Source organism: Arvicola amphibius, chromosome 5 (assembly GCF_903992535.2).
Source record: "Arvicola amphibius chromosome 5, mArvAmp1.2, whole genome shotgun sequence".
Taxonomy (NCBI): Eukaryota; Metazoa; Chordata; class Mammalia; order Rodentia; family Cricetidae; genus Arvicola; species Arvicola amphibius.
The window spans coordinates 80,773,963-80,799,806 of NC_052051.1; the positions used below are offsets into that span (position 1 = coordinate 80,773,963).

At 41.2% G+C, this 25,844-nt stretch overlaps 1 protein-coding gene and 1 long non-coding RNA gene across 2 annotated transcripts; both read left to right on the top strand.

The window, feature by feature from the left end:
* The first annotated feature begins 205 nt into the window (after positions 1-205).
* On the top strand, positions 206-18,142 carry Api5 (apoptosis inhibitor 5). Its single transcript, XM_038331029.1, has 12 exons — positions 206-419; positions 8,001-8,162; positions 9,782-9,875; positions 10,336-10,401; positions 10,870-11,021; positions 11,871-12,077; positions 12,805-12,909; positions 14,012-14,101; positions 15,039-15,220; positions 16,032-16,125; positions 16,478-16,534; positions 18,082-18,142. Exons 1-12 carry the CDS (start codon positions 351-353, stop codon positions 18,109-18,111), a joined length of 1,308 nt encoding a protein of 435 aa, XP_038186957.1. The 5' UTR covers positions 206-350; the 3' UTR covers positions 18,112-18,142.
* Positions 18,143-18,146: 4 nt separating this feature from the next.
* Positions 18,147-23,865, top strand: LOC119814931. The gene is made up of 3 exons (XR_005285478.2): positions 18,147-18,158; positions 18,596-18,731; positions 21,786-23,865. It is a non-coding gene; the product is annotated as an uncharacterized LOC119814931 (long non-coding RNA).
* Positions 23,866-25,844: the final 1,979 nt, after the last annotated feature.

A 25,844-nucleotide genomic window follows, 5' to 3' on the forward strand; every position in this document is an offset into this window, starting at 1 on the left:
GTTTTCAACTTCGCTCTGTATCTTCCTATTTCTGGTAAAACTTTGCGGAGCAGAAAAGCAATTCCCTCCAACGGGCTCCTTTAGTCCGTGTTTCTTTTCGCACCGCCGAGCGGTAGGGGGCAGTAGATCCCGGGACGAGACTCGGCTTCCGCCGTGGGCCGCTCCCGACGCGTCAGTGTCTGCGTAGACGTTGGGGGCGGGGCCGTGCTGTGCGCGGTGACTGGTGGCGGCCCCGGCGGCAGCTACCGGCGTAATAGTGCGGTCGACGGCTTAGATAAGTTCCGTGGAGGCGCCGGTGGCGCCGACTACGTATTGGGCGGCGGGAGCGGGCCCGGAACTTGGCGCTCAGCATGCCGACGGTGGAGGAGCTGTACCGTAACTACGGCATCCTCGCCGATGCCACGGAGCAAGTGGGCCAGGTAGGTCCGCGGCCTGGAGGGCCCGCCGCTCGGGGAGTTGGGCTCCCGCCGCACTGGGCCGCGTCGCGGGGCGCGCACTCGGACGGGAACGCGGCCTCGGCTTGCTCGGGAGCGCGCGGTCCCGCAGTCCGGCCTTCCCCACGGTCTCCCGGGACCCCGCGACTAGCCGCGCCGCCTTTCGCATTTTCCCGGACTGTGATGAGATGGAAAGTTTTCCTCAAGAGATCAAAATTGTCGGTTCTGGAGGCAGTAGTTGTGAGTGATATAGAAAGAGTAGGATACAGGGCTTGTGCAACGCGTCGGCGGGGCCCTGCCGCCCGGACTTGGATAGGAACTCGCGGTAGCGGCAGCGTTCGTTCCCTGCGCTTTCGGGCGCCTGGCGGGGACCCAGCTGTGGCGGGCGTTGGAGGCGCGGTGGCAGCTTCGTGCTCCCCCGGCGACTAGTGATGCGCGAGGAAAGGACAAGCGTTTTGTGTTGTTTCTCACTGGAAGAATTTTGTGAAGAAAGTCGCAGGGCTGTGGAGAGGGAGGCGATCAAGCCCCAAATAGAATGTTCTAAGAAGTGCTCTCCGCTCATTTTCCCCCAGGCATAGTTTTCAGGACCCTGCTAAATTCCCCGTCTAAGCCTTGAAGCTTTGTTTTGAACTTGAGTTGTTAAGGTTAAGTGCTTGTCCTCTGGGAAAAAGAAGCCAGGCTGGCAAGAGGTTTTAGAAATCCACGTTTTCAGTGCGTAGACGCTTTAGTGATTTCTCAGCGTCCTCAGCCCGTACCATAGAAAGCGAAACGTCCTTGAGCTGAGCGGTGGAGGAGTCCTTCCTGTCCCGTGGCCTGTCTGCAGTTCTAGTAGAACCTTTCAAAGTTTGCGGGGAAGGGGAGCGTGTTAGAACTTAACTCAGTATTGCGAATGTACCAATTTCAAGTGGTTTTGTTATGCCCAAATCCGCGAAGTCCCCACAAAAGCCAACAAAGGAGACCGAGTCCCATGTGTAAAAGCAAAGAGCCTTTATTTTAATCAAGTTTGCAAACTCTCTCTCCGCACGTCCAACGTAATTGGAATATCCGGAGAGCCCCGGGCTCAATTAGAATAGGGTTTTATAGTAGTAGAGGTGGGGGTGAGGGGTTTCTGAGGTTTAGGGCCCCTGATTGGCTGACATTAGTCTAGGGGTGTCCTGTTGAGGTACGCTGGCAGGTGTCTCTATCTACAGCTCTTTGGGTGACCTGCCCAGGCTTAGTTTATCATGGCTGGCCCCCACAGTTTTCCTTCCCTACTTCCATGTCTGTGGGGGCTTTATTGTCAGAATGTGAAGGTTCGCCCTGACAGATGTGTATACGCTGTTAGGCCCCTTGTAAAGCAGGCTTTTTCTGCCTCCTACCATAAGATGGAAAACACAATGGTCAGTCATAGAGGAATTCGTTCCTAGGAAAAGTGACATGGCAGCCTTGGCCAGCGTGCTTTTGTTGGTGTTTGTAACTGAGTTGGGGAGGAGTGTAGTGATACTTCATTTGTATTTTAATAAATAAAGCTTGTATGAAGACCAGAGAGTAAAGCAGCCCCACTGGTCAGCCTCACAGACCAGGCAGTGGTGACACACATCTTTAATCCCAGTAGCCACACTAGTTTGCCATGGAAACTGGTGGGCAGTGCCTTTAATCCCAGCACTAGAAAAGAATATCAAGACGGAGGAGACAGCTCTCAGTCTCATTCTGAGGATTCCTGGAGTCAGGATCTCCATTTTCCGACTGAGGTAGAGGTAAGAACCAGTGGCTGGCTTTTTTGCTTTTCTGACTTTAAGATTGAACCCCAATATCTGTCTCTGAATTTTTATTAATCATGCTACAGAGGCATGTAGCTTGACTGTTCTACCAAAAGTTAAATTTGTCGCACATCAGCAAGAGGGGCCAGGGATGGAGCCTAGAATGGGGATTCGTTTCTGATTCTAGAATGGTGCTCTCCTTTTTTAGGTTTTCAGGGGTTTTGTTGTTGTTGTTGTTTGTCTGTTTTTGGTTTGTTGTTTAGTTGTTCGAGACAGGGTTTATTTCTGTAGTCTTGGTTGTGCTGGAACTTGCTCAGTAGAACAGGCTGGTCTCGAACTCAAAGTGATCCGCCTGCTTCTGCCTCTGTGCTGGGATTAAAGGTGTGTACCACCACTGCTGCGTCCAAGGATGGTACTCTCCTAAAGAGATAAATTGGGAATTTTCCAGGGGAAACTTAGAGACTGTGTACTTGCTGCTGTCTCATTCCCCACTGATTTTTGCTGAAGTAGGGAAAGTATGTTTTGACAACCACCTATTAGAGTACATTAGGGCAGATGGAAGCCACGTTCAATTTGTGTGGAGAGGGGAGGTATCCTTTTCTGAAATGCCTGAAAGCACACATGTGTAAGTTGTTCTTTAACTTTCCATTTGACTTTGGAATACTGTAGACAGTATAGGTTGGTGAAGTGCCAGTTCCCACTGTGACCTGGGTTTGAGAAATGAGAGTTGCATAGATCTCTGTTATCATTTAATTTTTTAATTTCATTTTTGCTGAATGTGTGTGTGTGTAGATATTTGTGTGTTTATAGCTGTGCACACACAATGTGGCAGCCAAGGTTGAGATCAGGTGTGTTCTCCTTATTTACCATCCACCCTATTTTTTGTGACAGATTCTGACTGAATCTGGAGTTTACCCCTTCTGCTAGTCTAGCTATCTAACAAGCCCAGAAACCCTCTTGTTTCTGCCACCCTAGTGCTGGGATTACAGATGCACAGTGGGAGCCAAACTTTTATGTAGGTTCTGGGGTTTGAACTCAGGTCCTCATCATATCGTAAGCATTTTACCTGCTGAGTCACCTCCCCAGCACCCCTGTTTTCTTTATGATTTAAAAAAAAATGTTGAATTGATAACTCACCTCAGGAGAGCAAAAATGGCTTTCTCGAGGCAAAACTACTGCTTGGGAAGAGTGCTTAAGAACCAGAAAGTGAAAAGGAAGAGTTTTTCTGGCTCAGGTGAGTGCTGGCGATTTCAAGGATGCTGTATCGTTTTTGAGCATCTGCCAGGTGCTAAGCGCTGGGCCTTGGGACCCATGAGGGCTTGTAGATGGTGGGTAGTCAGCTCTTCACGACACTGTAGTGACCATAGTTAAGACACTGGCTGCCGCGTAACCAATACAGTGGGTCCTGTCTGTGTGGTATTTATTCCCTTTTAGAGAAGATGCCTGGAAAGGCTCTCCAAAAAACATACTGGGCTTAGGATGTTACTGCAGTTTTAACTAACAAAAGGCAAGTGCTAGCTGAAACACATAAACCATTGCAGAAAGAGAAAATACCTTTGTGTTTAGTAAAATAAAGTTTCATGTTACATTCTCTGCTATGTGGACCGTTCTGAAACCGACTTTGACAGTTTTTGATCTATTGTCTTTAATTTGATTTTTTTCATTTCTGCTACTGCAAACCACTCTTTCCCTCTCTAGGTCTCTCAGGGCAGAACCCCCAAATACAAGGAAACACACAAGTCCTCTCAGGCCTAGAAGGGCACAGTGGGTACATATGTGTGTACATGCATATAGAGGCTAGAGGTCATTTCTGTATTCCTCAGGAGCTGTCCACCTTGTTTGATGAACTAGTCTCGCTGGGATCTGGAGCAGCAAGCTCCAGGGATCCTCCTGTCTCCACTTCCATTGGGATTACAAGCAGTACCATCATGCCTAGCTTCCCCAGACATCCTGGGTTTTGCACTAGAAAGTGGCAGTCACGTTCTAGACAGCAGTCTCCCCCAGATCTTATTAGCTAGTTCCCCTCAAGCAGCAGATCCCCCTCTCCCCCCCCCCTAAGTTTTTTTTCCATGAAATTTTTCTTATTTTGTGCGAGTTTCTCCAGAAGAAGGTATCAGATTCCCTGGAACTGGAACTATAAACAGTTATGAACCGCCACGTGGATGCTAGGAATCCAATCTCCCCTCTGGAAGAGCGGCCGGTGTCTTAACCACTGAGCCAGCTCTCCAGGCCAGATCCTTTCTCACTCTTTCTTCATTTATTAATAGTACTTCATGTTTGCATTTTAGTTCAGGTATAGATTTTTCTTATTCCTTTACTAAATTATAAAGTTGTGGGGATAAGTGTTAAATCCTTGCACTGTATCTTCTAGGAAATAATTTCTTAAGGTTAAATAGATACAAGAAAGGAAAAAAATTTACAAGGTTTGTCTGATAAATGAAGAGAGCTTTACTTTATAGACAGCTGAGAATCTGCATTTCTAATAAGCAGATTGCAGGTGATAAATTCTAAATAACTGTTATTGTCTCAGAATCTATCATTCTCCTGTCACTACCCCTGTCACTACACATGCCTCCCCCATTCCAACTCTACTCCTTCAGGTTCCTCTGGCTCTCCTCACTGCATTCTGGCGCCAGTCTCCAAGTAGCCATGATAGAGCAATGTGTAACCCACCTTTATTTCACATTTTAACTGAATTTTAAAGTGTAAATACTTGTCTAGTGGAAACCTCCATATTCCCAGCACTCTAGAGGGAGAGGGAGAAGGAGGAGCGCTAAGCCAGCCTAGACCGTATAACAAGTTTTGGGCTAGCCTGAACTATGTGTGGTATTCTACCCTATAAAAACTTATTATCTAGCCTGGAGAGATGGCCCATTGGGTAAGTCACCTGCCATCAAGCCTGATGACCCAGAGTATAGTTTCTAATACCTACATGGAAGAAAGAACCAAATACCTCAGGTTTTCTTTTGACCTTCCTAAGCTGCCTTGCCACTTGTCAAGACAGCTGTTAGAGACTGGCAGCAGGCTGATCTGAGGTGTTGTATAATCCCAAAGCTCTGATTTGTGTATTGCCTCTTGGGGTGGAAGAGGCTTGACTTGCTGACTTGTGATTCATGAAATACCACTCTTTTATTAGCTTTATTCTGTATGATTAAACTACAGTCAAGGACCAAGTTCAAATTCTGAAAAGTATATGAAAATACTAGCAACGTAAGTAGTATAAATGTAAACACTCTTGAGTCAAGGAAGAAAGCAGTAATAGGGCTGGGGAGATGGCTCAGAGGTTAAGAGCACTGCCTGCTCTTCCAAAGGTCCTGAGTTCAATTCCTGGCAACTACATGATGGCTCACAACCATCTGTAATGAGGTCTGGTGCCCTCTTCTGGCCTGCAGACAGACTATTGTATACATAATAAATAAATAAATATTTTAAAAAATTTAAAAAAATAAAAGAAAGCAGTAATATAGTTTAGCTGAAACCCTTTTTTTCTCTCAGTGTTCAGTTGTGTTTGAGGTTATTTTGCACTGCTAGGCATGGAACCCAGTGCTTACTGTGTGCTAGGCAAGGGTGGCACCGCTGAGCTGCTTCCCAGCCCCTTCATCCTTTTCTTTACTCAAAAAATATATTTATGTGAAAGTCCCATCCTTCACCTAGTCTCTGACCAGTTAATGCATACTGCCTATGTTTTGAACATCGCTGCTGCAGCTAATTTTGTTTTATTGGTATATTTTACATAGTGGTTTCATTCTATTTTTATATATGTACATAATGTATTTTTATCATACCCTGTTCACTCTCTCTACTGACCCTTCCTTTTTCCAGACAGTCCTACTTTCATGTTTTAATTTTGTTGTTTATGACCCAGGGAGTTTGATCCAGATTACACAGGAGCGTAGATGAGGGGTTATTTACAGAGCATGGGCACTTTGCTAGTGCCTCCACCACTGAAGAAAATGTCTTTCCCTCCCCTGGCAACTAGTAAATACTTAGAGCGGAGTGGGTACGGGGAGGGGTGTGGTCTCATGAGTTCCTCCCACTCTGCCAGGACGTTGGCTGCCCAGTCTTGGGCAGGTATCACAGCTGCTGTAAATTGAGGATGCCGCAACACTGCTCTCCGTCCTCGGGATCTGCTGTTCTTCTGCCTTCCCTTCTGGGTGTTCCCTGAGTTTGGAGGGGATGGCCTATGTCCCACTTTGGCTGTGATTGCAACAGTCACTTATTCTCAGTACTTCGACCTCTTAAGAGTCTCTGCCATTCCTTTCTCCACTGCAGACAAGTTTCTCTGAGCAGTGCTGGCAGCAGCACTAACCTATGAGATAAAGTGTAATTATTTAGTTGGTAGTTTGATGAGCACATGTCCATTTTAGCAAAATAACAGCTGTAGTTTCCCCACTTGCCCTATGACCTTCCTGGCCACAGGCCTTGTGACCAGTTTACAGTTCCAGTTGTGAATTCCTTCATATGGATTGAGCCTCAGTTCCAGTCAGAACGCAGTTGCCTCCTTTCATAACAGAATCACCACTGTTTCTCCATATCTTGCCTCACATGTCAGAGTGCACAGCTGAGTAAGACTGTTGCTGACAAGGCTCCCCTGCAGCCTGCAGAGTACCTCAGACATTCTGGCCATCGGGAATGAAGCTTCCAGCTTATTTTCAGCCTGATTTCTTAAATTAGCTTATCAATGGCCAGGCTTCCTTATGCTTCCCATAAATGTATTCTACGCCCCCCCCCGCCAATGCACACAATTATTTCAGTAGAATACATTGATGAAAATGATTCAAATTGTACCTTATATTTTTCTTGAAGGAACACCTTTAGAGTTCTATTTTATTATTGTTGAAAACATACCAAAACATGATTTTAGAAAAGCATCAAAAATATTTACAGTTGGGCTGGTGAGGTGCCTCCATGACTAAAAGCTCTTGTTGCTCTTGCCAAGTGAGGACCCAGGTTCAATTCCCAACATCCACATGATGGCTCACAACTGTCTTGTTGCTGTAGTTCAGAAGATCTCCTCTTCTGGCCACTGTGGGCACTGAATATACAAAGTACTTACAGTTAATGCTTCTGTTGTTTTGAGACAGTGTCTCTCCGTGGAACTGTCTGGCCTGGAACTCGCCTTGTAGACACCAAGCTGGCCTCGAACTCACGTGAAACCCACAACCATGCTGGGAGAGAGGTGGATAGAACTGTGCACTGTTTGAAATATTTTGTGCTGCTGGCAGTCCAAAGCACCACTAAATAATAAGTCACTGATTCCTGGAGATGCTGTTTTATTTTTTTTCAGAAATATATTTCTTTCAACTTCCTCAAGATGCTAATTAGACTTGGTCCATGTAGGTGGGAGGCAGGGTAAGACAAGGTCTTGCTGTGTAACTTAGGCTGTCTTCAAACGTACCACCTTCTTTCTTCAACCTCCCGAATGCTAGTTAGCATTACTCTATGCCTGGCCATAGGCATCTTTTAGTAAATGTAACACAGCTATGAGACTTCTGTAATATCTTCCTTCATTTTTAAAAGCATGACAGTGTCAAAAGGCCTGGTGATACCTAAATAATGGGATGTTGAGCTATTGAGCAACTTACTTGCTTTTTTTCTACTTAAAATTAGGGTCGTATTTCCCTCTTTCCTAATTGACAAATAAAACAGACTCAGCAGTAGGGAATAGGGAAATAGAGTAAAAAAGGTCATGTCCAATTTAAGCACTAGTTTTGGAACTAGTGTAAAACTCTAGTGTTTCTAAATATTGGAAGCATCTGTGCATGTGTGGTAAATCTTCCTGTAGCTTCTAGTTCTTCAGTGTTGTTTCTTTTTGTCTTTCTTCCAGCATAAAGATGCCTACCAAGTGATCCTGGATGGTGTGAAAGGCGGCACCAAGGAAAAGCGATTAGCAGCTCAGTTTATTCCAAAATTCTTTAAGCATTTCCCAGAACTGGCTGATTCTGCGATCAATGCACAGTTAGACCTCTGTGAGGATGAAGATGTGTCAGTAAGTTTATGATTGACACCAGTAAGCTTTCTGGTATTTGTTTATGTAAAAGTAACATCAAAGTAGTGATCAGTCCATAATCTGCTATCATAATATGGTCACATTATACCAGACCCCCCACAATACTAAGTTTATTATCTTGTATTTATAAAAAATGCATGCAATAACAATTTTTGTTTTGCTTTTTCATTATCCACTGATAAAAATGGAATGTAGCTCACATCTTAAATTGTTACTCATATTTTGTATGATATTAGACTGTTAATGCAATTTTTGTACTGATAGGTATAGTATATGTGTCACAAAACAATAGTTGGTCATTGTAATACTTGTAACTGATTACCAGATTAAGCATTGACCCTCTTCTCGTGGTTCAGAATTTACCATTAGCATTTCTAGTTACTGGTATAGGCTTCTAAAATTTTTTCAGCTATTATTAGCTCTTAACTTTCTAAATGAAATCAATCAATCACTAGCATTTCATGCAGCGAATGACATATAAACTCTGCATCATTTTTGATGGAAGAGCTAGTAAATTGGAATTTTTTTAATTCACATTAAGTAGTCATTATAGAAGGCCCTAAAATAATTCTTGGTGAGGACTCCGTCATGGTTGCTGTTTTAAAGGAACAGTATATTAACATACCTAAAAGTCACAACCCAACAGTTGTATATACAAGTTCCATACAATCATGTTTGTTACCAATGAACTCTCTGCTGCAGTCCAGTATTTAATATCCCTTCCAGCTGCATTTGTCTTATTTATTCTGTGAAACCTGAATAGTAAACTGAGCCAGTGCATGTATCTTAGTCCCAGCTACTCAGGAGGCTGAGACAGGAGGATCCCTTAAGCCAAACAAGAAGTTTATGGCCAGTCTTGGCAACATAGCAGTATCATGTCTCAAAAGCAAACGGGGCAAATTGTTTTTCAAACTAGAAACAGGAAGATGGATCAGCAATTAAGAACACCTGTTGCCCTTCTAAATAACCTATCGCAACACCCGCTGGTGCTCACAATGGCCTCTAACTTCAGTTCCATGGGATCCAGTGTCCTCTTCTGTCATTCTGTCCTTTCTGGGTACTAGCACGCGCGCGCGCACACACACAGAAGTGGGGGGAGATAAAAGTAAAAATCTCCCCCCGCCCCACCAAAAATTTTTTAGCCTGGCAGTGGCAGGCGGATCTCCTTTCGAGGCCAGTCTGGTCTACAGAGTGAGTTCCAGGACAGGCCCCAAAGTTACAGAGAAACCCTGTTTTGAAAAAAAGAAAGGAAGGAAGGTAAAAATCTTTAAATAAAAAAATCATCTTTATGACTGGTGAGCTGGCTGAGCAGGTGAAGATGCTTTATACATAAGCCTAACCTAAGTTCAGGCCTCAGATCAGGACCCATGTAAAGATGGAAAGAATGAACCAACTTCACAAAGTTGTCTTCTGACCTCCATGTGTGCATTTGGACCATGTGTACACAGTAATTAAAGTGTTTTAAGAAAAAGCGTCTTGCATTTTATGATTCATGTGCTTCTTAATATGGTTTCAGTTGTCTTAAAAGATGAGTTTGTCGTTGCTTTTTTATGATGAAGCCATTTTAATTTTTTTCATTTGTTTGAAATCATGCTCAGATACGACGCCAGGCCATTAAAGAGCTGCCTCAGTTTGCCACAGGAGAGAATCTTCCAAGAGTAGCAGATATACTGACCCAGCTTCTGCAGACAGGTGAGAGGTTCCTTTGTCACCTTTGCATCTCAATATCCTCTCTGGAATACTTGCTGTTCTTGACTCTGCTATGCATGGGCAATGAGCACAGAGGCCCTGCCTCAGCCAGATGATATTGAACTTCTTTTTTCATTCAGTGTTATGAAACTCACTGACTTTTGAGTCTGTGACTTGTTTTGTTTAAAATTCTGTTTATAAAGGCATAATAGTAGGCTTCTCTTCAGACTTGTAACACATTATCATTTCACCTGTTTCCTGTGGTGCTGTCACAGGCATGCCCCGTAATGTTCTCTGCCGCTGTAAAGGACTGATGTATCCCTGATCCTCTGAAAGAGTTGCTTATTGGCCATAGGTTGCTTGTTCCATCACCTGTGTGAAACTTAGTTGAATCTTAACTTTGAAAATGAAGGTGTTATTTTAAGTTTATCCTTTATTCATCATGCTACTGTTCTCTTCCCAGATGACTCTGCAGAATTTAACTTGGTGAACAATGCGCTATTAAGTATATTTAAGATGGATGCAAAAGGTAAAGCCAGTTCTATTTCTGAATCATGCTTGGAGTCTTAGGAAACCAGGAGGCCTGGACTTTACTCGGGTCTTTTTCATAAAAGTGATGACTGTTCTGAAAAGGGGCCTCCCAGCTTAGATAATTGGTACTAATTACTAAGTACTACCTACAATTACTAAGAAGTAATTGCAAAAAAAAATAAAACAGTTCAAGTTTCCCCTCAAAATGTGTTGGAAAAGTTCCTTTGGCAACTTTAAAGAATTTTCCTAAAATACTCGGACTTTATGGATATAGTTGGAACGAAATGCCAGTCCTACTCAAGCTGATGCCCTGGGAGCCAAGCATGTGGCCTTCTGGTTTGAGCTGTAAAAACTGCCGACTGACTGTGGCCAGCATTGATAGTATCGGAGTGTTTATTCCTCGTTTGAACAATGATGAGATAAACGTAAACACTTCACACTCTACAGTTGCTCTTTTGCTTTACAGGAACGTTAGGTGGCTTATTTAGCCAGATTCTTCAAGGAGAAGACATTGTTAGAGAAAGAGCTATTAAATTCCTGTCCACAAAACTTAAGACGCTCCCAGATGAAGTGCTAACTAAGGAAGTGGAAGAGCTCATACTTACTGAATCAAAAAAGGTCTGTTGCAGCCCCCTTGAGAGTCACTGGTAATTGTCAGTGTCACTGCAGAAGTGCTCTGTGCCTGCTTTTACCAAGACTCCTTCTCACACTTTCATGACTCAGACTAATCTAAAGGGTGTAATCATGTTGAAATCCTCGGTGGTGCTATACTAATGGCTCCTTATTCTTCTTTCCCATCTTGAGATGGTAAGAGTATTCTGGAGCATTTTTAAATGAAATAGCATAGTGAAATAATGGAAACAAAATTTTTCCTTGCTGCCTGTAAACTCTTTCTAAAGTATAAAAGCATTTGTATGAGCTGCTTAACTTGTTGCTGTGGCAGTAAACAGACTTCTACCATGTTGGACTGTGTGAAGCAAGTAGGCAGTACCTTATATACCCTAGTGCTGTTGTAGCTTAAGTTTCTAAGATTGCTTAGCATTTTAATGAGCACTCCTGGACAGTAAAGACTTACAAATACACAATAGGACAGATTTCTTAATCATTTCTATCACTCACCACCCTCACCAGGAACATTTTTATGTATTTTTCTTACTCATTTTGGAAATTTTAATCTGAGTTTTACTGTAAATCTGTGAAGTTCTATGTGTTGGTGGTGCTTTATATGTCAAAAAAGAAATTTTTTCTTTAGGATAATTTTGGTCCTCTTAGAGAATACAGCTTTCCCTTCCTCTGAACTTAAAACTTATCCTTTTGTCATACAGAAGCATTAAGATGTAACTGAAATAATGCCACTCTTGCTATTAAGCGTGCTCGCTTTCCCTCCCTCTCTCCATTCCTTCTTCCTTCTCCCTCTGCCCCTCCTACTAATAAAAATGCTGTTCTTCTGAATTACTTTTTTTTCAGGTCCTGGAAGATGTGACTGGTGAAGAATTTGTTCTGTTCATGAAGATACTGTCTGGATTAAAAAGCTTACAGACAGTGAGTGGAAGACAGCAGCTGGTAGAGCTGGTAGCAGAACAGGCTGACCTGGAGCAGACCTTCAGCCCCTCAGATCCTGACTGTGTGGACAGGCTCCTGCAGTGCACCCGGCAGGCCGTGCCTCTCTTCTCTGTGAGCTTTGTTCCACATAGCTGATACTTGGGTTACTCTTTTTTTTTTTTTTTTTTTTCGGTTTTTCGAGACAGGGTTTCCCTGTAGTTTCTAGTGCCTGTCCTGGAACTAGCTCTTGTAGACCAGGCTGGCCTCGAACTCAGAGATCCGCCTGCCTCTGCCTCCCGAGTGCTGGGATTAAAGGCGTGCGCCACCACCGCCCGGCACTTGGGTTACTCTTAACTCTGTCCATATTTACTTGAACATTCCTCAGACTTTCCCACGAAAGCATTCTTAGTGTAGTGGAGCACATAGAAGCAAAGTGACACTGTAGGAACCCAGAGCAGCAAGAAGTAGCTCTGAGGGGTTGCTTAGAAACTTTGAAAGGTGTGAGAACTTACATTATGTCTCCAGCTTTGTTTCCCTTGGATGAGTTTTCTGAGATGTGTATGTCTTATTTTGAAAGCCATAAAGGATCTGTCCTTATTGAGAGACAATAAGGACAGTATGTAATACTGTGCAGTGAGTAAATCCAGCACTAAAGCACTTAAGTGCCACTAAACTAGAGAGTGAAAAGGGAGATCCAAGATGTATCCACGTCCCTGTGTTCCAGGTGACCTTGCAAGGAAGGTCACATAATGGTAGGATATTTAGTTCACACTTTTAAATGGCAGTCTACTTACTATTGTAATCTTTGAAAAAGAGACTTTTTGTTTTGTGACATTTGTTTTTTGCATTGTTTTTACAGAAAAATGTCCATTCTACAAGGTTTGTGACATATTTCTGTGAGCAAGTTCTCCCTAATCTCAGTACCCTGACTACCCCAGTGGAGGGTCTTGATATACAGTTGGAGGTAAGAGAATATTCCTGCTTTCAGCACCAAAAAGCTGTTCCCATATTTCAGTAGAAATGTGAATCACTGGCTTAGCTCTAATTTCCAAGGGGGTAATTGAAATGTCTGGCAGTGGCTAGCCAGTAATCTCCTAGGTCAGAATTAATTGCATAGGAGTGATTTATAGATCCCATTATAGCTGCTGCGGTGGGACAGCACTGAACGGAGTTTATGCCTTTGAAGCCTAAATATTTTTAAATAAGGTACTTAATTCATGACAGTTTGCCAGACAGTTAACTTAGATTGGGCCAATGGGATGGTTCAAGCAGGTAAAGGTTTTTGCCACCAAGCCTGTCCTCCAGTGGAGCGAGCACCCTCCTGCTTTGGATCTCAGTTGTACAGACACAGTTCTGTGGCATCTGTTGTGTTTCGTGTGTTTACTGTGTCACTCCTCCAGCATTTCTTTGTACTCCTGTGTCACACCATGTGGCACAGAGCCAGACTCTGAACAGCCGTAATGGTGGTGAATTGACTGAAACCTGGGAATGCACGCCATTTCCTTCAACATCCCCTAGAACAGGGAATATGGGTATATATTGCTTCAGATGTCCTAGGCTAAGCTGGTCAATCTGAGATTGGAGGGAACAGGATGAGCTTCTAGATACTGGCAGTTACTAGCATTTTCAGATAGTACTAGAGTCTAACTTCAGTAGTTAGTAAGAACCTACCTTAATTAAATTTGAGAGACTGGCTGCTGCTACACATTCTAAGTGATGCTTGGTGGTTTAATGTATTTATCAATTTTCAGTATACTTAACACTGTCACTATGAGCCTATAGTAGAAAGGGTCATGGGTATCCCTCTCCTTGATTCCCACAGATGTATCGGGAATTAGGAGACCTGGGTTTGCTCAGAAACGGACCTCATGACTGTACTAAAGGCCTTCATTTTCTTGAATGTTTAATTGTAACATTTCATCTCTAGGGAATTTTCCAGTTCTAACATGATTCTGAAAAGCATAATTGAAAATAAGCACAATCTTTTAAAGGTGTATAGAATTACTCTCATTTTATAGCCCTTGCTCATTTACAAATAGTTCTAATGGTAAATTTGTATGTTTTAGGTATTAAAATTGTTAGCCGAGATGAGTTCGTTTTGTGGTGACATGGAAAAACTAGAAACAAATTTAAGAAAACTATTTGATAAGTTACTGGTAAGAGCTTTCTTCTTTCCTTGTGGGGTGGTCCGTTTATAACCGTAAAGACTTCATTTACTGTTCATTTCGACATGGTGAGAACTTGCTTTTGAAATGTACCTTGAACACTAATTCTAGTGAGTGCTCAGGCCTCATGTTTCCTCCTGTAAGGAAGTCTCTTTGGATCTTGGCATTTCCTGATGCTGATGCTTTGCGTAAAGATCACCCATGATTTAGAAACTAGATCATCCCCTTGCTCCCAAATCAAAGTGATATGTCCATGAAAAAGAGTCACTGATTCTTCTGATTGTGCTAAATAGTCTACAAACTGTAGCTGGCATGGGAAGGTCATTTGTTCCAGGCCACCAACTTGGTGGCTGCCTTAGGCCAAGCAGCTTTAGCAACCAGGAAATAGTCTGTCAGTTAAGTTGTAATTGTGGAGAAAATAGGCCATCTGATAAAAATCATTGTCAGCATCATTGAGTGACTCTTGTATTTGATGTGGGTAGTTACATAAATGACCAGAGGTAAGCCTTAGGCCCTTGGCATATATGGAGACATTGAACATTTGCTGTTTCCAGAATTTGCGGGGTAGACCGGTTGCTGCAAGGCTGATAGGAATGTCTGTGTCACACTCTCAGTGTAAAGAGTATGGACTTCAGGATTTTTTTAATTTATTAAGATTATAAAGTCTTGGTGTACGTTGAATCTTATCTCTGAACTTTGGTGCCTAGTGCCTAAAGTTAACTATTTCCACTTTTGTTATTAATAGTAGCAGCTGTAACATAGGTTAATAATGATAGCTAATGTGCCAGAGCATTGGTCCAATAGGTCCTAGCTCATTTCTAGTCTGTTTTAGTGCTCCGTGTCTTACATCCATGCCTTAGGATTACATGGGTATTGATAACAAGAGGCTTTAGAACATACTGCAAACATCTGGTCTCTCCTGTCTTAGGAGTATATGCCTCTTCCTCCAGAAGAAGCAGAAAATGGAGAGAATGCTGGCAATGAAGAACCCAAGCTGCAGTTCAGTTATGTGGAATGTTTATTATACAGTTTTCACCAGTTGGGCCGAAAACTTCCAGATTTCTTAACAGCCAAACTGAATGCAGAAAAGCTCAAAGATTTCAAAATCAGGTAATATATGATAGAAGTGGTTTAGTCCTTGACAAAGATGAAAAAATCTTCAAGCTCCTTTAGTTTTGATTGTGTTTTATAATATCTGATTCTCCCCATTCTTCTTTATAAAGTGGAATAGGATGAGAGTCCAGAAGACACATGTTTTGTAGCATTAACAGATGTGACATCTATCAGATGTCTGGTTGGAAGGGAACTTTCAAACAAATGAACTCTGATTCTTCTCACTTGCCCCCATTACCTTGGGCAACCACTCTGCTCCTTAGATTTTTCTCATCTGTTATATTTGAATGACTGTAGCGATATGAGTAAGCAAGGAGGTATTGGATACCTGTATCTCAGTCGATGATGGTCAGCAGTGGTGTAGCAGCAGTGCTGGGAAAGTCAATGACTGATTTTCATAGGATACTTTCAATAGACTCATGCATTAACAAACCTACATCTTACATTTTACAGTACTTGCGCCTCACTGTCACCTGCTAACTAGCCTCTGATTTTCCACTGGGAGTGATTTACTATGATCATACAGGCATCATGGCTCACAGACTCTATAGTCAAGAAGCTAAGGTTCAATAATCACCTGGGCATAGTAGAGGCCAGCCTGGGCAGCATAGCAAGTATCCATCTCAGCATCAAATGCTTGATGAGATACTTGACCAGAAACAAACTACTTAAGAGAGTGCCTTTTTTGTTTGTTTGTTTCATGTAGCCTTTTTTTTTTTTTTTTGCACTATGGATTGTTCTGCCACAGTAGATTATTTAAGAACAAAATTGAAGTTATGAATTACTGATTAAATACTTTGTCATTTAGGTTGCAATACTTTGCTCGGGGCCTTCAGGTTTATATCAGACAACTTCGATTGGCTCTCCAGGGTAAAACAGGCGAGGCCTTAAAAACCGAGGAGGTAAGAATGCTGGCTGATGACACAAAAGTTGTCAGTCATAGGACAGACTTTGTGGGTCCTTTCTGGGATTTGGGTCTCCCTGATCTTCATAATAAAAGCCAGCTTCATTGCACTCCTAATGACACTTTCCAGTTTTCATTAAACTTCCTATAGTTTATACTGGTTTCCTTTAAGATGATTCTTAGAAAACTATATGCCCTGTGTGACTTTTTCAGATGAATTGCAGGTCGTCCTTTCTCTAGCCTGCCAAAGCAACATGGTTGAAATTCTCTACCTAGCAGTGTGAATCTGGTTGCATGCAGAATCACACAGAACTTACTGATTTTTAATTTTCTGCTCCCTTTACATACAGAACAAGATAAAAGTCGTTGCCTTGAAAATAACAAATAATATCAATGTTTTAATCAAGGTGAGTCCCTTTCTCCCTGACCTGCCAGCTAACTAGAGTCGGTGCAAAGGGTTTTCTGTGTGTCTGCAATGGGAAGATGTCATTTCCTTCCTAATATTTGCCTTCCGAATTTAAAAACTTTATACTTCTTTGTAATACTACGTGATATTTCTTGAGCTAACCTGAATTTAAAAGGTTGGAAAATAGAGAGAGAGCCATGCAAGCAGTCAGCAAATAGAGATAGACTTAGAAATTTCGGTAGCTTAACGTTCTGGTGTGTTATTTTGTTTTGTTTTGAAGACTTGACTTTTTTTTTTAAAGAATGGTGTATTCATATTTTGTGCGCATTGGCTTTTTTTGCCTACATGGTGTCTGGGTGAGGGTGTTTGCATCATCTGGAACTGGATGTTACAGACAGTTGTGAGCTGCCATGTGGGTGCTGGGAATTGAACCCAGTATACCCATCTGGCAAAGTAACCGGTGCTTTTTATCAGTGAACCATCTCTGCAGCCCCCCAGTTTGGTGGTCTTAATGTTATCGGGTCCTTTTGAATAGTCAGTGAAACTTTGCATTGCCTATTATTAATAATGGGCCAGTGCTGTGCCGCACATGAATGTTTTTCTGTGGCTTTCTTATCTGTGTTAATTTCACTTGACTTTTCTGTGCTGCAGGCTAGTGGTATCCTTGCCTTTAAGGTATAATTACCCTCTTGTTCTTTTTCATAAATAAAGCCAGAGCATAAAGCCGGACAGTGAGGACAAGTATGCCGTCAACTAATGTAGAAGAAATGCTATGGAGAAAGTGCTTTTTATCCAGGAGAACACCGCATTCCCGAGAAAACGATAGTGTCATTAGACATGGAGGATGAGTGTCACGTTACTAGGATAAGAATGAAAAGGCATTCAGAGCAGAGTCAGTGAATGTCGTGGTGTGCTTTATAATTCTACCACTCAAAAGGTAGAGGTCAGGAGAATGGCTACAAGTTCAAGATAGACCCTGCTCAACAAAGTGAAACCATCCCTGCTCAACACCCAGCCCTAACGTACAACTCTTTTCAAAGCTTTATTATATTTATTATATATTTTATATATATAATATACATTATGTATAGCTATTATTTATTACCTGGGTTCAATCAGTGCCCATGTAAAAAGTCAAGCAAAGTGTATGCATGTAATGCCAGCACTGGGGAGGCAGAGACAGGAACCCCTGGAACTTGTTGGCCAACCAGTCTGGTAGATTCTCTGAGCCCCACCCGGCTCACATTTTCTTTTCATTGTTATAGTATTATACCCAGGGCCTCACACAAACCAATATTTAAGATGTAATATGTCTTCCTAGCCAGGAGGTGGTGACACACACTTTAATCCTAGCACTTAGAAGCGAGGCATGCAGATCTCTAAGTTTGAGGCTAGCCTGGTCTCTAAAGTGAGTTCCAGGACAGCCCTGGCTACCACAGAGGAGTCTCAAAAAACCAAAATCTTCCTGCTCCTTCCTCGCCCAGTATTTTCTAACATTTAGCCCATCCATTAGAAGTCTTGACTGATTCTTGTTTGTTGTCTCTCCAGGATCTCTTCCACACATTCCTCCTCTTATAAGAGCACAAGTAACATTGTCCTGGAAACTGTACAGAAGTTGAGATTGGGTAAAGAAACGGGTTTTAAGAGATTCAAGAGTAAACAAATCCTGAGTACATTGATAGTTGAAATGATCTCAGAAATTGTTACAAATATGTGATGTTCAAAAGAGGAGTACGAGTCTTATGCCAGGGCTTTACAAGCGAGGGTGGTAGTGACAGCCTGGATGAGTGCTTGTTTCCTGTCCACATACTAGACTTTGTTGGTAGGTTTGCAAAGTCGCACTGCATTATGTCTTTGAAACCACACGTTTCAGTAATATGAATTGCCCTTTGGTAATTGCCGTATAACTGTATATAACCCAACAGATACTCTGATGGTATGGAACTTTGTTTACTTTCTTCTGTGACTGTCCTCTTTAGCTCACAGGATAATTTAGGACTATGTTGTAGCTTTGGCATAATACAGTACTTTTTTAACTATTGGTTTTTCCCACTGTCAACAGGCAAAAGAGAGCCAGTGAAGGACACAAGTTCAGGTTCACCACCCAAGAAATCTCCAGGCGGACCAAAAGGGATGCCAGACAGATTTATAATCCTCCCAGTGGAAAGTACAGCAGCAATTTGGGCAACTTTATTATGGTGAGCGTTTTCGTTTTGGGTACAAGCAAGTCCAAGGATTATGGTAGAAAGTGGTATGTGCTTTTAATTGTGAATTATATATAGTATCATAGTTCTGTTAGGTTGCTGAGTTAGCTGGAAAAGGGGGCCACTGGGGAAATAATTATATCCATTTCTCTATAACTCTGTGGGCTCACTGAACCAACATTTGACACCTAAAGCACTTGAAAAGGAAAATATGCCTGCCTGTAGTTATAGGAACCAGAAGTTTGTCATGAACCTCATGTCCCACTCTCCATGAATGGAAAGATACAACTCTGGCAAATGTGGAGAGGGTCTCTGGGACTTGTCAGCCTGTTTGCTGAAAATACTCAGGTTTTCTATAGCTAGTTGGAAGAGAAGCCATAGAAACGGAGGCAGGGGGTAGAGCATTGTGTGGCTGTGAGGCTGCTGTTATACTGCCTTCTTTTGCCCCAAATGCAAACTTCCTGCCACTACTTTCTACTCCCTCTGGCTAGGAGAACTTCCTACCTGTCCGTTCTCTCTGAAGGCTCATAGAATCAGTAAATGAAGTCTGTCTCTTCACTGGCTTTTCCCCATATTAAGTTCCTTTTTGAAAGAATGAAGAAACAGCTGCGGTGGTGGTGGGTGCACACCTTAATCCTAGCACTTGGGAGGCAGAGGCAGGTGGATCTCTGAGTTCGAGGCCAAACCTGGTCTACAAGAGCTAATTCCAGGACAGCCAGGACTGTAAACAGAGAAACTCTCATCTTGAAAAAACCAAGAAAAGAAAAAAGAAAAAACAGAATGAAGAACACATGGGGCATAATGACACATACCTATAATCCCAGTGCTCAGGAGGTTAAGATAGAATGATCCTAAGTTCAAAGGCAAGCCAGAGTCAGAATGAGCAGAAGTAGCCCACCCAGCCCCTTTTTTTATTAGGAAAAGCTTATACTAGAACCCCAACTCTAGAGAGGCAGAGACAGGAGGCATCAAGGTCATCATCTGTGTAGAAGGTTGAGGTCAGCCTGAGCCACTAGAGCAGGTCTCAATGATAACAGTATCAGGAACATCATAACAATAGCAACCAAACATTAATGTGATTGATTTTGATTGCTAAATATAATTAATTCTGCAGTATTTTTTAAGTATATTCTGAGCCATATTTTACTTTATATTCGATTTCTGTTTCCAAGTGACATAATGGTGACATTAAGTAAATTCCTCTATTGAAGAAAGCCAGCTTTAGTCTGAGAAAAGAACCCTCCTATGTAAATGAGCTCCTTTTGTTTGGTTGGATTCGTTGGTTGGTTCGTTGGTTGGTTGGTTTTTATTTTCGAGACAGGGTTTCTCTGTGTAACAGCCCTGGCTGGTCCTGGAACTTACTTTGTAGACCAGGCTGGCCTTGAACTTGGAGATCCACCTCGCCTTTGCCTCCAGAGTTTAAAGACTTGCACCCACTACTTCACGGCATAAATGAACTCTAAAGACTTATTTAGGGGCTAATATTGAATGGTATTTATCTAACTGGATATAAATGTGCATCTCTTTGCTTCTTATCTGGAAAAAATAGGGATAGCAGAACTCTTAGGAGCTTTAGATAATATTTTTGAGAGCATTTTGCAACAGAAGAGTCTCCAATTGTTTTATTACATTGGATATTATCTCCTGATAATTTGACTTCATGTGTTATTCTGTCAGAAAATCAGCAGTTAGATGATATGAGGTTGTATATAGCAATGAATGAAAGTAGCCATGAGCTTTTGCACAGTACATTAAAATTCCTCTTCACTTGGCAGTCACGTGCCTACTTTGGGTTTCCACAAAGATTTTGTTCTCATAAACTCTCTGTGTGCCTGATAGAAGTTGGAGAAGAAATGCAGAAAGTGTGACCACCTTAGCTTGTTTGCCAGTAAACCAGGATGTGATTATATTTTAATTTTAAAATCGCAAAAAATAAAATTCGGTCCTCATAAATAAAAGTGGGGCATGGTGGTAAACACCTTTAATTCTAGCACTTAGGAGGGCAGGGACAGACAGACCTCTTGAGTTCAAGACCAGCTTGATCTGTATATATATTACAAGTTCCAGAACATCCAAAGTTGGGAGAAGACAGGACAGACAGAGAGATACAGAGGGAGGGAGGGAGAAAGAGACAGGTATTGACTAGATTGGAGAAGTCTAGTTAGTTTTCTTTCTCAGATTGAATTCTTTTTCCTTCTTGGGAAAAGGAGAGATTTCATCAGAAAACCATCTGATAAGCTATTACTGTCAAAAATTTTAAATGGATTGTAAATATGACCTAAAAGTTACTTTTTAAGACACAAATATTGTGGATCAGAAAGATAAATGCCAGCCTTTTATGCTGCAGTGAAGAAGTTCAACACAGACTGATTTCATTTGCCCACGATGAACAGAGTAGCCTCACTGATAACTTCAGTTTCTTCACTGGAAGAGAGTCTCTTGAGCTAATTTTCATGATCTTGTTTTCCTGTTTGCCTTGACTCCCCAGAACTGTCGAGCTCATAGAGCCCGTGAAGAATGAAAAGGCTCAGCACTGAACCTGCACTTACCGTGAATGCCAGTACTTTGTAGATATTAAGTCACAACGAAGGACCACTGCCTTTGTTGTCACACTACAAAAGGGCAGCCTCATTGTCCCAAATCGATAGTTTAAGACACTTCTCCATATATAAAGATCAGAGATGTTTTTGGTTGCATTGTTAATTCTTTAGTAAGTGCAGGCATTTTAATAGTTTTATCTTTGATAATAATGGGCACCAAAATAAAACCTTACAAGTACAATTATCCTAACATCTGTCGCTTTGCAACAACTTTGCTAATGAGAAGCATTAACCAAACTGTCTGGCACTCAGCTGTTTACCTCTCCTCTCTGTTTCTGTAAATGTTGTCCTGGTTTGATGGACAGAGTGAATTTGAAGATAGTAGGAGAGCACCACTTTAGCTTTTATAAGGCCTGCTGCTATTTTCAGAACTACAAGTTGTATTTTTTCTACTTGCTGAACCATGAAATTCTGAGCAAGACCTAAACCATTGTTCGCTTTTTCGTAGAGCAGAGAGGAGCCTTCAGGGGAAGTAGAGGAGGCCGTGGTTGGGGAACACGAGGAAATCGTAGTCGAGGAAGACTCTACTGAGTGCAACATCACATTCTTCAGCATTGTCATGAGCTTAATATTCTTAAATCTACTACTCATTGGATTGCCGGGGATGTCCCTTTAACAGGACTGCTGCCTTCAGCTGAAAACGTAATGTTCTTTCTACCTTTGTATGTATGATCTACTTTTGTAACAGACCATGGTTGTGTCCAAGGTAAAACCACAACAATATTTTTGGATGCTTTATCTGCAGCCTTGACTTCTTTCCAAAATAGCCTCATTATTAGACTTCATCTTGTGAATCTTGCTTTTAAACATCTTCATAATTTGTTACTAAGAACTGAATCTAATGAAAAATTCAGTCTAGCTCATGATCTGGTAAAGCCAATCACTTTTGAAAGGTTACTTATTTTCCTCCCCATTCTGTTCCAGTTTTTTGCCCAACACATGGAGAAGAGTAATAATCAGTCTTAACCTTTTGCTTTCATTGATTTCTAATGAAACTGCTAGGCAGTGTGTAGCATTCCTACTAGGACTCATAGAAGTTAAACACTTCTTACAGTGTACAAGTGACATTAGGTTTTTAGGAAGCATTAAGTTTTGCATTGCTTCCTTCACTCTTCTCCATTTTTTGGGCTACAGCTTTTGAACACAGGGTCTTATTATTTGAATAGGAGTACATGTGCATAATATACATAAAACATAAGCATATGTCGTGTGTATATGTGCGTGCCATGGAACTTGAGTGTACAACAAATCACTATTTTAAATTCTAGGAATGGGTCATCTGACACAGTGATTATCCTTTTAAGGCTGAAATGAATCCATTACTGACTTGGTATCCAGGTTTTCAATCCAGTAGGGAGGAATTTGAGTCAGTCATACTTACATGATTAAAATTGTTTAAAACTAAAAACATAGGTTGTTTTTTTCAGAGACAAATTTGAAGACCTTGTTGGTGAAATATAGCCAGATCTGGTGTACATACAGGTTCTCACAGGATGGATAGTATTATTTAGGATTTGGAAACTTAACCAGGGCTACCCAGGAAAGTGACTTGATGACATACTATCATTAAATGAGAGATGCTCACTCAGTTTGCTTTTGCCACTTTCAAAATTTAACTTCTCAGGTTATTGATCAGATTATTCTATAAGTTAGCCAGTAGTCTTTAGATTAAAACAACAGATGGGAGGTTTGTGGAGTGCCTCATGTCGTGGGCATTTTTAGTGGCTCAGACCCTTTGTTCTTCATTTGAATGTTTTCATATATTTTTGTTCCAGTTAATCTTCCTCTCTAAATTTGCTATTCAAAATCAGATATTCAGATTCATTGCTAGTAGTTTTGTTGTTGTTTGTTTTTTTTTTTTTTTTTTTTTTTGTTTTTTTTTTTTGAGGTTTCGATTCTTACACAGGTGTCCTCATTACCATTACTTCTACACTGGGAAAAAAGCAAAACCCCTTTGTGAGAATTACTGCATATAATTTATGGAGAAAATGTTTCTAGAAGTCTAGATGATACAAGTGTAGCACAACAAGTTGGTCAGCTGACTATGGAGTGCTGGCAATAATCTCTGAACATTCCACATGATTGAGCTGACCTAGGCCTCCCTTGGAATCTGAACAGACGTAGGAACATGGGATTGCCAGTTGAAAACTGACCATCTAGTATGGACCTCAGATACATGAGCCATGGTCTAACACCATTTTGAGTACAAAAATGAATTGGACTACAGCAATATAATTTTGAACATGGTGTAGTTTTCCTTTCTCTTGTCTGAGTGTATTTGTAAACTCAGCAGAAATAACTTGACCTCATGTCTGATGCAGAGCTCACTGTATTCCTCCCTCTTCCCTTTGTTCCCCTTCCCTTTCCTAGGCAATAGTGCATAACTTACTGTTCTTTTGCTTCAGAGATTTGAATGAAAATCTTCATGCCATAAATATGGTTTTTTTTCTTCAAGACACCTGTTTATCCCCTTGTTTAAATGTAAATGTTCCCTTATGCTTTTGAAATAAATTTTCTTTTGTAATTTTGTTTTGTGTCTTAAAGTGTTATAATTATAATGTAAGATTCTTGGATATTATTAGCATTTATTGACTGCTTATGGTAAACTGGTGGATGTTAAATATAAAGATGAAAAACGTGCTCTGTCGTCAAGGTCAATTTGATTCAGTCTTGCAAGCCATCTGTTTTTATTATATTTTTATAAGTAAATACAATCTTCCGAAAAAAGATTTGGTTCTTTTTGTTGAAACAGTGTCAGCAGAGTTGTAACATGGTCCCATGCCTGTAATCCCATCAGGAGGCTGAGGCATGAGAATCACAAGTTCTAGTGTAGGCTGCATAGTAAGACTCTTCCGGTACTTGAGGATGGAAAAATATCAGCCAGGTTCCAGGACAAACACCTTTAATCCCAGCAAACAGGAGGCTGAAGCAGGAGGATCACAAGTTTGAAGCAAGTCTAAGCCAAAGAGATCTATTCTTTAAAATAAAAACTCGGTCCAGCAAGATGACTCAGCCAATGAGGGAGCTTCCTTCTAAGCTGGACAACCTAAGTTCAATCCCCTAGCTGGTAGAGAGAACCAACTCAATGAAAGTTGTCCTATTACCTACCACAAACTCACACTAAATGTAATAAAATTTTAATAAAAACCCACATCAAATTCTTAAGAAATCATCATAAAATCTCTCCTGACTGCTCTTGCAGAGAACCCCAGTTTAGTTCCCAGCATCCTCATTAGGCAGTTATGCCTGTAACTCTAGTTCTAAGAGATCTGAACAATATTCCTCCTCACAAGACATCTATGTTCATGTGTACATACCCACATGATCAGTGCATAATTTTAAAAGAAAATAAACCTTTAAACAGGTTACTGTTACATACTGACCTAAGAATTGATTCACAGTGTGATGTATTGTCAAGTTTCTCCCATTATAGCACTTTATATTTTCGAAAGGAAAGAAACACATGTAGAATGGAAAAGAAAAAAATAAGTGCATTGACAGGATTTTTAAAAGTAACATGACTACCTGGATATAATAGAAACTCAAAACCATAATTTATAGAGTTCCATGGTTTGAATATGAAGGCTCATCAAAGGCTTGTTGTGTTTGACGGCTTGGTCTCTAATACAGTATTCAGGGGTGGGCTTTAGTGAAGTGGTTGAATCATGAGGGTGCAAGTCTAACAGAATGATGAGTTTGCAATGGAATGAAATTGAAGGTGGAGAAAAACCGCAGGTCTATTGTGTCCCTAGTCAACTTTCTTCTGATTGCTTCTCACCCTCAACTGTCACATTCTCAGCACTGTGGTGCCAGCATGAGCTGAAACCCCTGCAACTGGGAACCAGAATAAGCCCTCCCTTTAAAGTGCTTGTCTCACGTAATTTAGGGAAGAGAAGTAAATAGCACATTTAGGTTGAGATTTATAATTATTTTACTCATTTTAAGTGGGGAAAGCTACTTTTGGGAATTGAAAAACCCAGCCAAAAGTTAAGTATGGCTACTCAAGAAGACTGTATTTATATGTAATATGTGTATATATTAATACATAACATTAACATAAGAAATTCCTCCCATTTTTACCTAGGTTAAATAAGCAAAGAATTTTAGGACAGACCCCTTAGATGGCCTTAGCCCAACTCTTTCCAGTCCTGCTTGTACTTCTCAGAACATACCAAGAATGAACTGATCTAAGTTGGGGACAGTCCTTGTTCTTTCTAGAGAACTGTGTTGTACATGTTTATGCTCAGTGATACCAGTTTTACCTAGAATACAATACCCAAAGTGCTTTGGGATCTTTCAGATGTGGTATTACATAGGATATTGCCATCTGTTCTGGGAAGTTTCCCTGACCTAGGAGAGAAAGTTTATTCCTCTGCTTGTCTTTGCTGACTACCTGTATTGTATTTTCTTTTCCTAGTTTTACTGTGTATTGTGTCTCACTAAACTAAACCTAAGAACCTTTACAGAAATTACTAAAGTGTTTCATTGCTCAAAATATAGAAAGTAT